Source organism: Festucalex cinctus, chromosome 3 (assembly GCF_051991245.1).
Source record: "Festucalex cinctus isolate MCC-2025b chromosome 3, RoL_Fcin_1.0, whole genome shotgun sequence".
Lineage (NCBI taxonomy): Eukaryota > Metazoa > Chordata > Actinopteri > Syngnathiformes > Syngnathidae > Festucalex > Festucalex cinctus.
The window spans coordinates 19649598-19665406 of record NC_135413.1 but is presented as its reverse complement, the minus strand read 5'-3'; the positions used below and the strand labels follow the sequence as shown (position 1 = coordinate 19665406).

General features: G+C 38.8%; 1 protein-coding gene across 1 annotated transcript in view; it reads left to right on the top strand.

Annotated features, from left to right (window-relative positions):
- nrn1la (neuritin 1-like a) overlaps window positions 1–15809 on the top strand; it is a 63196-nt gene that overhangs the window by 31819 nt on the left and 15568 nt on the right. Inside the window, exon 2 of the mRNA XM_077516468.1 lies at window positions 4835–4985. Coding sequence (XP_077372594.1) covers window positions 4835–4985 — 151 coding nt within the window. The remainder of the gene's footprint in view (window positions 1–4834; window positions 4986–15809) is intronic.

Below are 15809 nucleotides of genomic sequence, written 5' to 3'. Positions count from 1 at the left end.
CTGAACACCAAACATGACACGATGCGCCCACATTTGCCACCGCGGTCTTCAGCAGTCATTCTCGACAAGAAGCTGCTTTCCGTTGCTCTCAAAAAGACTTTTATGACTTGCTGTTCCTTTTTTGAGTCTTTAAAAGTATCACTATATCAGACTATTACAATAATTCGAATAGTAAACATAAATGATAACAATAGAGACAAACATGTTTGTTGAAAAGGGTTTAAAATTCATCATCATTTTGCTTTTTGGTGATATTGGATGATTGATTTACAGTAAATACAAATATATTCTGTTTAAAAAAATACAAGCAATGTTTTTTAATGTAATGTTGTCATTAACCTGAACAGGGAGGTGTAGAGAGTAGCCTGTGTGAAGTGTGTCTCCATTAAGGGTGTGCCAGAGGGCTTTACAGGGTTCACAGCTTGAGGAAAACAAATAACCTCTTAACAAGAATGGCACTTAGAAGAATGCAGTGTAACATGCAGGCTGTTTTAAAGCTTTTTTTTGTTTTTTTCACTTTTAATTGGGTCCGCATCACAATCCGTTGCGGTTTTCCTTGGTCTAGACCTCCCTCTAAAAAGCTATGAGGAAATCTGCTTTTTGCGTAAAATTGACCAAGAATTAACAAGCCAACAATCTGCTTCTTGCTTTGAACTTTTTGTAAACAAAAATCAATTGTGATACCTCTGTGGTTGGCTAGCCTCAGCTCTGCATCGAGCAAAATTATTTTTCAGTGACTTTAATGATCAGTATTATTACTTGCTACACACATAATACTCCCAGCCATTTTCACAGAAGCAATCCCGTTCGCTCTGTTTTACTGGATTTTGACTGATTTTGCAAGGCCCACAGAATATTGTTTTCTATTGCTATAAAACCATGGAACCTATCAAGAGAAAGATTACAGTCTCTTCTTTCATCAGGAGAAAAAGTTTGTTTCTATCTGTTTCCGTTTTGCAGCAATTAGCATTAGAAGAGAGCTAAGTTTCATCAGTTCTCACAAATCTATTTAAAATACAAAGTAATTGAGCTTTTTTTCTACATGGCCCTGGTTGATCTCTTTTGCTCTGCTGCCACCTGCTGGCCGTTTGTGTAATAACTACCATTTCTGCAACTGTTCTTTGCAGTTGAGAGGCTGCATCAAAGCCTTCTGTATGCTCTAGCATAAAAAACAAAACAAAAACAAAAACGTATAAATACGTCTTTGGGACACTTAGAACATTTAAAAAACAAACAAACGTATTTACACGTTGTTGGGAGCAAATGAGTTAAGGTGGAAGTCAACCCCAACATTTTATTTACAGTAATAAGTTCTATGCAGCCCCACTTTAAAATCAACCCGCTTTTATGCATTTCAGGGGGCGGCCATTTTGTCAATTGCTGTTGAATGAAAATGGTATCACAGTTTATCATGTTATCAGGGCTCAGGTAACGACCAATCATGGCTCAGCTTCAGATAACAGGTGAGCCGTGTTTGGTCGTTAGGCACTGTGATGTCATTTTCAGTGGACAGCAAGCGGCAAAATGGCCTCCGCTGAGATGAAAGGGATGGCTTTTGCTGCTTAAATTATATTCCACAAAGGCGATTTTAATCAGATTATCATGTTTAGGTAAGTGGGGGCTCACACAAAATAGTATTGTAAAGAAATTTATTGGGCTGACTTCCGCTTTAAGCGTATGGAATTGTTTACAGCTGTTGATCCAATATAACAAAAGTATTCAACATTAGTTTTAGCAAAACCTATAGCCACCTGAACGATGTTCATGCACACACCCCCATTAATGTCATAATGAGATGTTGTAAACATCTAAAAAAAAATAAAAATAACTATTGGACTTAAAGTTTATCAGTGTATTTTTTATTTATTTATGTTGAATTATTTTTTCAATGCATTTCAATGGTGTTAATTATAACTATGGCCATGGCAGAAGTCGACTGTAGGTAATATACTAGTAGTTTAAATATACATATTTTGCCATCTTCTGATCAAATCGATGATTGAATATCGTATTTTTTATTTTTTTTCAAATTGATGATCACTGACAAAAAGCCATTATTTAAAAATATACAGTAAATATACAAGTTAATGAAATGATCATGCTAGCGTTTTTTTTTTTTAATTAATTAAAAAAATTTTTTTTTAATTCATAGTGACAATAGTGATAGTAAAGCACAGATGTGCAATCTTGGTCCTAGAGGGCCGGAGCCCTGCAGGTTTTGGATGTTTCCCTTCTCAAACACAGCTGATATATGATCAGCTCATCAGCAAGCTCTGCATAAATTCGATCGTTGATTGGGATCAGCTTGTGTTGGACGAAAGAAACCTCCAGAACCTGCAGTACTCCGGCCCTTCTGTATAAAATATACTCAATGCGGTTGACTTGAGATTGCATTACTTTTTTTTTTTTTTAAGATTCTTGAGTTAAACTCCCAAATAGTCTTCAAAATGTAGGATCTTGTCGAAGTTATTTAAGGAGCTGTCTTACACTATATCTGCCAGAGGCGAAACTCACTCTGCCTACAGTTAATTGACATTTCCACAGACTATAAGGATGTAAAGGGCCACTTTTTCTGATTTGGAGGAGTTACGGTGCCTTGGTTGAAGGGCACCTTATCTAACTCAGAAGGATGTAGGGGGTGGGAGAAGGGTTCTGCTGCCCCCCTCCCCGCCCCTTTCCATGTCCTTTGGGAGAAGTAAATCTGGGTGACTCTTCTCTCGCAGGCCTCATAGTTAACCATTTGTCCAAAACGTTTTGCACTTCAATACGTTTCTAACCATGAGCTCATACCAGTTTATTATGTGTTGCATGATATTCATAAGACAATGCCTTTTAATTCTAATCATTTTTCATTGTTTCATCTCAGCCCCCTCCAGTGTATTCCATGCACACACTTCAGACCTTGTAACTCAACCGGCAGCCAGTCAGTGGCGTGTGCTGCCTGTCAACAGACATGAGCTTCCAGATGAACGAGTTAGGAGATGAAGTGTGACGTGAATAAACACACATTCATACACCTCTTCAGCAGGCTTGCACATGAGCTGATGGTCTCATTTTCACTTGTCATTGAATGTTTGAGTTTATTTTTGTAAAGTGAAAGTGTAAAGAAGTGTTTTTGAGTGTTTTTGGTTTTTGTAACCACGCAGGAGGGGTTTGGTTGGTGCTAGATTTCACTTTGATGGATTGGATGTACTGGTTTCTATGGATCTCACTCTGCCTCATCGATCCTTCCCTCCTTCCTCTCTTTAGTTTTTCCTCTGGTCTCTTGAGATCTCGTTAACTTGTTGGAATTTAGAGGCTTCTGGGGTTGGCGTAAGACTTTGATTTTGTAACCATGGGGAAGGCAGGAAGTGTTTGGTCGGTGCTGGATTTCACTTTGATTTATCTTTCTTTTCTTTTTATCTTTTCTGACCTTTTCTCTGGTCTCCTGACCATTTGAACCTCACGACTCTGGCGAGACTCTGAAGTATGTGGTTAAGGTGAAGGGTAATGGGATTTTTTTTATAAGGTTTTAGGTGAATTAGTGAGTATAAATTTATACGTATTTGCACGCACACGCATGCAAACATACACAAAAAAAAAAGCAATGATGATAAGACGTTGAATCGGTAAGACTACCGAATGAACAATTCTGAACTCTTTAAAAAAATATATATATATGTTTGAGTGTATTTTTGTAAAGTGAAAGTGTAAAGAAGTGTTTTTGAGCACGATTCATTGTTTTGAGTTTGCGTTTGAGGAGCTACTTGACTAAATGTGTTTCTTAATTGGAGGGAGGATGAGGAATATATGAATCAATGAAAAGAAGATAAAATTGTGTGATTTATTTTTATTTATTTTTTGTATCAGGGGTGAGAGTTTTTGTTTATCTGCCTCCCAGTTCTGAAGTTGGGAGCTGGAATCTCCACTCCAGGCTTCCTGTTTGGAGATTACATTAGGACACGGCTTTGTTCGTGTGTAAGCGCTGCGTGCATTTGAAAGGCGTTTTAGAGAGAAGCTTTTAAAGCTGACAGTCGCCACAGTCACCAGCGGCCGTGACAATCCGCACTGACGGATAACAGCATGCGGACCGCTGCAGCTGCTTCATAAAGTTTGTACAGCAACATTTCCAAGGCTACAAACCACACGCGAATTTACACCTGGTCAGATGACGTCCTTTCAGTTTTATGGTGCATATTGTCAGGGAGCTCGATTCGAAACTTCGCTTATTTGAGCTTGTGATGAGCATAACTGGGGATCCTCATGTTCAGTATTTACGATCACGACGCTTTCGCGTAAGGCCAACTCCGAGTTTGGCTCGGTCATGAACTTGGTGCGTGTGATGTGAAATAGAGCAACAGCCAATTAGGAAGCAAACTGAAGCGTGCGCCGAGGGGCAAGTGGTTGTGTAGAGTGTTTGTATAATGCATCCCACAAGTCGTTCTCTTCAACTTCTGGGGAAGAACGGCTACAATCGTCTGTCGAGATATTGGTATTCGTGTGATGTGCTGTTTTGATAATATAGAATACAAAACACACCATAAGAACAGAAAGAAAACATGCCTTTTTTTTTTTTTTTTTTACGATCTGTGTGGAAGCTCTCACATTTTGCCGATAATCCACTTTAACTGTCTTGATAAGCTCTAATTTTTTTGGCTTGTGTTCTTGTAGCCAACTTGGAGCTTCCACTTAAAATCTGATTTGAAGCTAAAAAATTAGAAGCAGTTTATGTTATTAAACAATGTCCATCACACACTGCACAGTGAACAAAAATGAACTTACTGTTGGATAATGTATGCTATGCGTTACAATTCTAAAAATGAACATTGTTGTGATTCCTTGTGTGTACTTCCAGTGCTGAGCCCTTGCTCAATTGCTGCAGTTTCAACGAGGAGGTGTCATTCCATTTACAAGGGTTTTGCTCGGTGTCTCATGGCTCTGGGTGACAGTCTGACGGACACAGCGCGCAAGGATGAAGACACCCATGAGATACACTCAATTTGCAGGTTAGTGTATTCACTTACTTAAAGTAGGACCGTCACTGGCTTGAGAGAGGACAAATTAGACAATCTAATGAGACCCAACACAAAACCTGGAAAAAATAAATCCTTTCTTTGCAAAGATAATAATGCTTGTTTTAATTACAGCCTTGAAAAGAAAACTGTTCAGTGACTTAAGATCTGATAGGATAGAACTATTGCGATAGCCCGCTAGAAAAGTCTCTCTTGCTCTCACTTTCTCTCTCTGTCAGTCTTCTCTTGTACCTCTAAAATCATAAATTTTCAGGACAACCCCAAAACAGCACGTTTGTTAACCACTAATATTGCATCGACAAAGAGAGCAAGCCGTATTCAACACTTTAGATTGGTCGATAATTCGTAAAAATGACACCCACACATGTGGACCAAAATGACAGATTTTTAGAAAAAAAAAAAGGAAATTTTGACTTGACAATGACCATTCCCATCAGCAAGCTCAGCAGAAGCCTGAAAAAAGGTCCTGATTAGTTGAGGCAGGTGTGTCGGAGGAGGGAGATGTTGAAAACAGGCTGGATAGGGGTCTTGAGGACTGGACTCAGCCCCTCATCTGTAATTATTGTCAAATTTACGTCATCCTTCATGAAAACAGACTCATTATGTTTTGTGTCACATCAAAATGCCACATTTTAAAACATATTTTCTTTTGGAAATCAGTGGCCAAATTGGATAAGTTTCATAAAGGTTGGATAGTACAGCAATCATTCTCACATTGATTAGTTGTTGTTTTTATCACTAAACAATAATAATTGGTAAAAAAAAATATATATATATATATTGTAATATAATTTAAAGCAAAATAAAATTAATTGATGGAATAATCGATAAAATCATTGATTCTAGAACAGCCCTAATATACTACATACTGTATATATCCATTAGGTGTGTCAAAATTTGTGCATTAAATTTGAGTTAATTTAAAGTTCCTTTAACGCCACAAATTTTTTAAACCCGCGGTTAATGGCCACCCCTTACTTGGAAAGCCTGAACTGGGGAATTCCAGTTGCAACTCAGTCAACACATCGACGTAAAAATTTAGCAGTAATAATTTTTCATAATTCATATATTTGTAGCGACTGGGGTCAAGATGTGCTTTACAATTTTGAAAATGTGCATAATTTCACGAGTTACTTCATTTTTATGATTAGATAGCTCTTAATATGAAAAGGAAAATGCACTGAGCTGTCACCAATGTCTCACAAATTCAATTATGCCATCTCGTGGCAGAAAAATGACCTCAGCACAAATCAATATCATACTCGTTTTTTTTGGGGGTTTTTTGTTTTGTTTTGTTTTTTACAGTACAGTGCATTTTGTTAATTTTAACTAAGTTTTATGAATTATGAAATTTACTGAATCACTGACTAAAAGATGCAACCATATTTCTCTTAGTTTAAGTTATATAAAGAAGAGTATGAAAACTTATAACATTTGCAATTAATCGTGAGTTAACTTTTGATGTCACGCGACTAATTACGATTAAAAATTTAATTGCCTGACAACCCTACTATCCGTCCATTTTTAACACATGAATATTTACTTGACACTCCTGAAATTTCAAGTTGGGGTGTCACTGTGGTTTTCGTAAAAAAAATAATCTGGAGCCCTGCATATATTTACTGTTCATATATCAACACATAACATCACTTGTAGGCCATGACTGTTTATGTTTTGGTCCTCATGTCAAAAGTTTCCTTTGTGCACTACTACAAACTACAACAGAAGATACATGAATACATTTCTGATGTGAAGCGACGACTTCAACATCCTCAATTCAAACGACACATGATTCATAGAGGACGGAGACGTCCTTCACTGAGGCTGAGGTTGCTGAGGTAGTCAGAAAACACCTCAGTGGCGGCGGGCTCGATCTGCTTTGAATACCTCAAAGTTGGCAAAGCGGGTAGGTGGTCTCCATTTTAAGAAGGATCGATGTGGGGGAGGGGCTCTCAATCGTCAGGCAAAATACTTGAGAGGAGACTCAAACAGTTAAACAATATACAGTACAATGTGATTTTACATCCTGGCCATGAAAGAACCACTTATCAGTATTTCAAAATGATTTTTATTACTAAATTATGTGTTGACCACAGCTGCGGTACTTTAAATGAGATCAGCAAGTTAAGCCTCTTCGATGGTCGCCACATAAGGATTTTTCATTTAATTACAGGCTTTTAATTCATTCGACTAATTTTGAATTGTGCGGTCGTAAAAGTGCCTTTGCCAGTGTACCTTCTTTATTTGCAATCAATGCCGTAAATGTTACTCTTATTGAGCCGTTAATATTTCCTTATTGGGCTTCAACAGCTTTCCTTACCCTCGTAACACTATATTAGAAACTTTGCAAGCTGGTTACCTGAATATTTGAGGGTTTACAGCTTTGCTGTTGTGCTTCAGTTTGCAATTGTACTTGTTACAGCCTCCCACTACAACTTGAAAATGCTCCGTGAAAGGTGCTGTGCTCCTGGCGGCCGCTCTCAGGACAGTTACTTACTTTGCCTTCACCTTTAAGACTTCATAGTGCGGTTTGTATTTGATGAGCACACAACAAAGCTGATATGATTTACTGCCAACAGATGTGAGAGCGCTATTAAGTCAAAAGATTTTCATGACATTTTTTTTTGATTGCCCTTCACCTTGTTCACCAAACAAAATATTTGAACCTTGAACTTCAGTTCTTAGCGGTGTAAAATGGGTAACAACAAGTGATGCATTCTAATTTTTGTGAGGTTCAGTGTGCGCACACAAGCAGACAGAGGACATGCAAATGCCACACAGAAAGGTCAATTCAAAACCCGAACCTGTGACTTTGAGGCAGATGTGCGAACCACGTTTCTCCATGTACCGAGTAGGTTGATCATCTAGTTTTTTTTTTTCCTTCTTGTATCTCTTTATTTTTTAAATAAAGGTTAACTCCTATTACTATAATACATTTTTGCTAGGCTCAGTAGATGCTTGCTTGCTCTGATGTAACACTCTAAGGAGCATTTTTCATTTATTTAAGTTTTTTTTTTTTTTTTTATAAATCATTTTAAAAACTTCGGTTCTATTTAATCTTTGCAATTACCTACGAACGTCAACATAGGCTTGCCACGTTAAGCCCGTTTATATTTGTCACTTTTTTTTTTTTTTAAATAAGTAGGCTACAATGCAAACTAAACATTCAAGACACTCCTCTGCTACCTCGTGCAACATGCGGTCTAATTGACGACAATTGATTTCAAAGACTGCTTGTTAAGTACAATACAAGATCCCCCCCCTCACACACACACACACACCCGCACCTGCTGCTAGTACATGAGTGAAACTTGAGAGGCTTCTGTTTCTGTGCAAGCAAACTTGTTTTCACTGCCTATTTAAAGTTAACGAGCAATATCAATTCTGATGCCTACGTATCGATAGGTGTATTGGAATGAGGGAGGCCCTATCGATTTTTTTTTTTTTTTTTAAGCACACCCCTAGTATATGAGCCGGTCATGGTTTATTCGCAAAACCTGTTCCCATAGCCAAAATTAGCATTTTGCTTTTATTGATACATTGGAAAATCCACCCTCTCCAAACGTAAAAACTTTAAAAAAAATTTAACATTTTAATTTTAGGCATATTTTCCGAATTTCTAGTGTTTCAATTCAGGTTTATTTTTGCAAGTCTTGAAAATTTGCGTACAAATAGGTGGATGAAAACCCACCTAATGACCAACAGAGGGACAGAACGGGAAACCTGGCGTTTATTCACTTGTACTTGTTTTCTTTGCTCTTATTTAGCTTACTGTTTACTGCATGATCCATTTCTGTTTCATGTACAGCATTTTGTGTACAACAATTCCTGTTTTAAAGTGTTTTATAAATAAAGTTGAGTTGAGTTGGGAACACACAGATAACCAAAAGAAATGTTGATGAACAGAAGTGCATCTCATTGATAGTTTACACTTGCAGTTATTGGAAGTAATCCAAGCGGATATCTTCTGCTGCCTTGCAAGCTGTTGCTATTGTTGTCTCTTGTCCCAGGGTATCAACAATAACTGCACACCACTTGTCTTGTCAGTAGACAAGTGACACAAAGGCCCCGTTGAAACACCCACATGCTGAGTTGTTGAGAAAACCAAACCTGCTGTGCATATCACTTTTGTCCACCAACCATTGACATCGATGGCAAGATTGGTGCCTTCTATCCAGCTGGAGCCCATCCCAGCTGACTTTGGGCTAAAGGCAGATTACACCCATCACTAGCCAATGGGCATATAAAAGAGATAAACAAACATTTCCACTCACATTCACACTTCTGTCACTGAGTGAGAACGGAACCCAAGCAGCCTGCACGCTAGTCAGGCCAGTGAACCAATTCACCATCACTTCACCATCAGTGACTGCATGCCAACAAAAACAAGCAATTAGGAAACTTAGACACACAGTAAGTGCGCACAGTGGAAGGAAGCCTCATCTGTCGTCTGACAGAAATTGTAGATTTAGTTGACAGAACAGCGGCTCACATCTATCCATCCATCTATTGATCCATCCATCCATTTCGAAATAATCTCCATGGGCAGGTGGTCTACATTGTTCCCCACATTCTGATGTGGAAGAAAGTCAGTGGAACAGAATGTGGGCACGACGATCACTCAATCAACAAACTGTTTCTAACAGAGTGAGTTTTGTAGCTAAATTGTTTTTCTCCCTACACAGTGTATGTAATTTTATTTTACATCATAAAATTCTGAGTCAGGCAAAAGGTCAGTAAACCACAGACTTTGAATTAATTGAGCATCCCAAAAATTAGTGCAGGTGATTCAGTAAGAAGTTCAAGAAGACTTTTTTTGTTTTTACTTTACTATGCATCACTATACACAACTTGACAAACGGAAATTGAAATACCATTTTTAACTCATTTGCTCCCAATAACGTGTAAATACGTTTTTTTTTTCATGTTTTAAGTGTCCCAAAGACGTATTTATACGTTTGTTTGTGTTTTTTTTTTTTTTATACTAGAGCATACAGAAGGCTTTGATGCGGCCTCAACTGCAAAGAACGGTTGCAGAAATGGTAGTTATTACACAAACGGCCAGAAGGTGGCAGCAGAGCAAAGGAGATCAACCAGGGCCATCTAGAAAAAAAAGCTCAATTACTTTGTATTTTAAATAGATTTGTGAGAACTGATGAAACTTAGCTCTCTTCTAATCGGACCCGTCGCCATGGGCGGGCCTTGGGGGTCCGTGCCCGCCCTGTCAGTCAGCCGTGCCCGCCCAAGCAAGATGACTCACCAACTATTCGTCCTATCAGTCACGTAAACTTGCGCCTTCTGTTTTAAGTAAAGCATGGCGTGCCAGCCAACCACATACCTCCTTTCAAGTTTGGCTGTGATTGACAACTAGAGCCAATGACAATCAGGATCAGGAGGGATGGGGTGGGGTGGGGGGAGACGCGCGCTCTGCAGACGTGCCTTAGCCAAATCTACTTCCGCGTAGATAGTGCGCATTTGCCGGCTGGCGCTGGGACAAAGACTGAGCAGTGAGCACATCGTGCCGCTTTAATGGAAGCCACCAAATGCCAAACCTCGATCCAGGATGACACAGTTGACATCAATGGGAATCCTGAGTCCACTGGTTACGTTTACAAGTGAGTGTCAAACTTTTATTTTAATTAGTCAAGCCACACAGCACGGATGAATTGTAGCAATACACAGTATGCTGTTACCAGACCCAAGCAGTCACACATACACAACAACAACTAAGGAGCATAAAATTATTTATCACTAAAGCAGTTGTAGTACAATGTGAGTTGAATTCTCTTTTTTATTGCCAAGTTTGTTCATGTTGATGACTGTCACTAAGTTCTAATAAAAAAAAACAGCACTTTACACATCCTTTTGGATTGATATTCTGCTTTTCACTGAACCCATATGTTGTTTCTGTATATCATTGACATAACTCAACCTTAGGGCGGCACGGTAGTCGAGTGGTTAGCACGTCCGCTTCCCAGTTCTGAGGTCTCCGGTTCGAGTCCAGGCTCGGACCTTCCTGGGTGGAGTTTGCATGTTCTCCCTGTGCCCGCGTGGGTCTTCTCCGGGTACTCCGGTCTCCTCCCACATTCCAAAGACATGCATGACAGGTTAATTGGGTGCTCCGAATTGTCCCTAGGTGTGTTTGTGAGTGTGGATGCATGTTCGTCTCTGTGTGCCCTGCGATTGGCTGGCAACCAGTCCAGGGTGTCCCCCGCCTACTGCCCAGAGCCAGCTGAGATAGGCGCCAGCAGCCCCCGCGACCCTTGTGAGGAATAAGCGGTCAAGAAAATGGATGGATGGATGGAACTCAACCTTATTTCTACATCACTTTAAAACAGCCATTGCTGCATACAAAGTGCTGTGCATGGGATACAAATTAGTCTTTTAGTAGACACAAGTGAAATAAAATAACACAAAATAAAATTCATTAGAGTAAATCTAAGTAGATAAGTATACACGCAAATAAAATACTAAAAATCTGTACAAGTATAGAAATAAAATAACACAAAATACAGAAGGCACCATAAAAAAAGTAAAATGATTTGAAGTCTCATGCTGAGTCAAAGATCAAAGAATAGAGATGTCTGGCAAAAATGAAAGGAAATTTTGTCCATATCGTACAGCCCTAATCCAACACGCAAATGAAGGCAACTGCTAGCCAATTCCAGATAGAAGGGGTTGGGTCACAGAGTCATTCATTCGGACATAGTTGTTTACAGAAGTGAAGAGTGGATTTGTTTCAAATGAACTTTTGAGTTGAATAAATGCAAAATGAACTACACATTTTTTTTTCAGTTTGTCTTTTAGATTTCAGAACGAACTGCCGCTTTTAAGTGACAGAAAATATTTCTGAACACTTTTGCAGTTGTCACAATGCCGCTGTTCAACCTGATGAACATTAGATTTAGGTTGATAAAGTGTGCCCCCCCCAAAAAAGGTAATGCCCCCCCTACAATTTCTTTCTGGTGACGGGTCTGCTTCTAATACTAATTGCTGCAGAATGGAAACAGATATAAACATACTTTTTTTTTTCCTGATGAAAGAAGAGACTTTAGGTTCAATGCTTTTATAGCAATAGAACACAATATTCTGTGGGCCTTGCAAAATCAGTCAAAATTCAGTAAAACAGTCGGGAGCGAACGGGATTGCTTCTGTGAAAATGGCTGGGAGTGAATGAGTTAATGGCTAAATGTTATTTCTTCCAGTAGCACTTCCTCAAATTGCCCCTTTTAACCTCTCTTCGTATACGCTAGATGCCGCTCTTTAAAAATGTACGTCTCTCGTTGCTGTTATTTCCCCGCTCTTCTTTCAGTTACCGCTACAGTCCTCCATATCCATCATCCCATACACTCACTCTGTCATCTCTCTTCACTGTTTATTTATCATGCCTCTTTTATCCATCATGAAGACATGCTACAGTCCAAGGTAAAGATATTCCGGATACTTATTTAAGTGCAGTGTTACTGTCAAATAAAATAAAAAGATCTAAAAGAAGCAAATGGATTCATAGTAGATGTTAGTCAAAATTGCCTGGAGTATAAAGCTGAGCCTTTTACAGCAGAGGCTTGGACCACTCCGTGCAGGATACATAATGAAGGAGGGTTTTGCACCCAAACATGCTTAATCTGCCAGAGATTCATTCATTTATTCATTTTGGCAGGATAACTCGGCATATGTGAGCCACGCTAGCTAAAGCGTCTCCATGTTGCAATGTATAGTTTCGAGTAATGGACAAAAACAAACTAATTATGTGGCCAAATGCATTTGAGATATTAAATATAGTTTATAACAGAGACCATAGGAAAAGCCAAATAACACTTTTCATTGACACAAAATTCTTAAATCAAATTTCCCATAACAGTAACTTGACCTCATCAAAGAAGGCTACTGGGGTCAAAAGTAGCAAGAATAAAACTACCAAACTTTGGCAGACGAGGAGATAAATTGTAAGCTGAATGGGATCTTCAAAGGTGTTTTTTGGTTGAGGCTGAATGACCATTTCTGCCAGATTTTATCTGTTGAGAGGGAAAACTTTGTAAAAGGATCAGATTTTCAATGGGTTACCTGCTGTTGGATTTCACACTCCAGTGGTCTTTCAATAGTTCGGAAAGTTTTCCTTCTTTTTTCTAAGGTGCTGATTGCAAAAGATGCTTGAGAGATGCATGTGCTAAAACTTTCATATATCCATCCATCCATTTTCTTGACCACTTATTCCTCACAAGGGTCGCGGGGTTGCTGGAGCCTCTCTCAGCTGGCTTTGGGCAGTAGGCGGGGTATACTGAACTGGTTGCCAGCCATTTTTTTTTTTTTTTTTTACCCATAAGAACCTTTTAGCCAGAGCAGGCCACATGTATGAACTATAACTGAGGGTACGTGTCCTTCAGTTTGCTTTTGTAACTCTTAAAATGTAGTCCAACCAGTGTTGAAAGCACATCACATTCTGTTAGAATGTGCGGATGTGTTTACATAATGTGCATTGCAACCTTCAAAATTAAACACAGTTATGGAATGCTTTCGAAACAGCTCCATTAAGAGTGAATGAATAAATGAATGAATGAAATTCGAAATAAAATTGTACAGCTAGTATGTTAACATTCTTAACTGTCATCAACGGTCATCATGGAACATTTGGGAGGTCCGCAGGTACATAAATAAATAAATAAATAAATAAATAAATAAATAAATACAAATACAAGAGCGACGTAGAGCAAATTACACGTGAGTGCAAGGTTTGCCGAACAGCTGTTAAAACAAAGCGTAGCAGCACAACTAACCTCTTCCAGCACTTGCGCCAAAGGCATCCAAAAGAATTTGAGCTTGAATTGAGCTTGTCTTTTGCCAGAGTCAGTTGACAGGCTAGTTTTTCTTGCAAAGAATTTAATAGTTTAATTACAATCAAAGGTGGTGCTGATTATTATAAGCTGTTGATCTTGACGTTCTGTTATATACAAATGTTATTGTGAATTAAGTTATATTTTTGCACAAGTGGTAAAATATTGGATGTGTGGTTTACAATACCTGTTTACAGTTGTTAGAACTACTTGTGGCATTCAAGTTATGCAAAAACTATGAGTAGTTTTTTTTTTTTTTTGCACAAGCTATGTATGTGACATTTAATTTGAGCAAAAGCTAAGAGTAGCTTTTTTTGCACATATGCTATGCGGCTTTTAAGTTATCCAAAAGATAACTAGCTTTTTTTTTTTTTGCATCAGCTATGTATGTGACATTTAAGTTGAGCAAAAGCTATGAGTGTTTTTTTTTGCACCGGCTATGTGACATTTAAATTATGCAAAAGGTATAAGTAGCTTTTTTTTTGCATAAGGTATGTATGGCATTTAAGTTGAGCAAAAGCTGTGAGTAGCTTTTTCTTTTTTTTTGCACAAACTACGTGGCATTTAAGTTTTGCAAAAGCTATAAAATCAGTGTACATTATTGTCTAAACACTTTGCACAAGATTTATTTTTGAATAAATCTAACCTTGTTTAAATGGTTTTTTTTTTTAATGCTTTTGATTACAATTGATTAAAATCATAATCATCCAGAATGACAGAAAAAAGAAAAAGAAAAGAGATTTTATTTTTTTGGCCATATCGCCCAGCCCTAAAGTGATGTATTTGGGAGTGTTACTGGAAGAGAAACAAACATAATAGTGAGTTACAGAAAATAAGTTGATCACTCTGGGAAGCCAACAACCACATAAAAAACATGCTTTGTTGGATTTAACTCTTCGATATGGCCATGTCTGTGTAAAGACGGCAGAAGCGGTTGGGGTGAAAATCAACACCTCCAAAACTGAGGCCATGGTCCTCGGTTGGAAAAGATTGGACGATAGAGACTGTATCGATCTGTCATGGTAAAGAAGGAGCTGACCTGGTGAGGTTGTTTTGGGCATGTCCCACTGAGAGTAGGCCCCAGGATAGACCCAGGACACTGGGAGACTGGACAAAGTGGTTGGGGAGAGGTAACTCTGGTCTTCTCTGCTTAGGTTGCTGGCACCACAATTCACCATCGGATAACTGAAGAAAAATATTGTGATCACTTAACATCTGTTTCGAACTGACCTAGCCATGTCAGCAAACCCAAGGACAAAAGAAGCAGGGGCTCAAACCAACCAACCTGGAGATCTACTTTCCATTGTGAATTGTGAGGTGGAAAAAGTGATTAAGGGAATGGTTCACACTGGTTCGCACAAATATCTTCAAAAAGCGTATTTTAGAGAGTATTTGTGTGCCGCCGTGACCTTACAGCCCACCCGTATCGCACCCCTTCACTATTGTTCAGTTGCCTCTATTCCTTGAGGTACCAATTAAAGCACTTACCCTGAAACCCAGCCACCTTAGCGGGAGTGGGCCTAATGTAATGACAGAGGTGTTAAAAGACTCCAACCCACTTGTCCACATACACACTTTCCCCCAAGCTGTCCTCCTAATGTTCCTACCATAAATTATCTTTCTCTCTCACCCTCTTCACTATCCTCTACTTATTTGTCCTCTCTTGCTATTACATCATGTGTACTACACAGTTCAATCCTTTCTTTGGATAACATGTTTTTTTTTTTTTTTTTTTTTTTTTTTGGGTGTTTCTATCAGAGACAGAGGCACCAAATGAGAACACACACGTTGAGCCACAGCAAGTATTCACTCAGTAAGAAAGTGCATTCTGCATCTAGGCCAAGGCTGCACCATTGTCAGAGGCATCCCAGGAGTGCAGCTCTGCTTTTATTCCTCATCTTCACAATAGATATCGCGCCGTTGTACTCTCTTCTTGGTGGCTGCAGATCAGGAGAGGTGAAAAGGA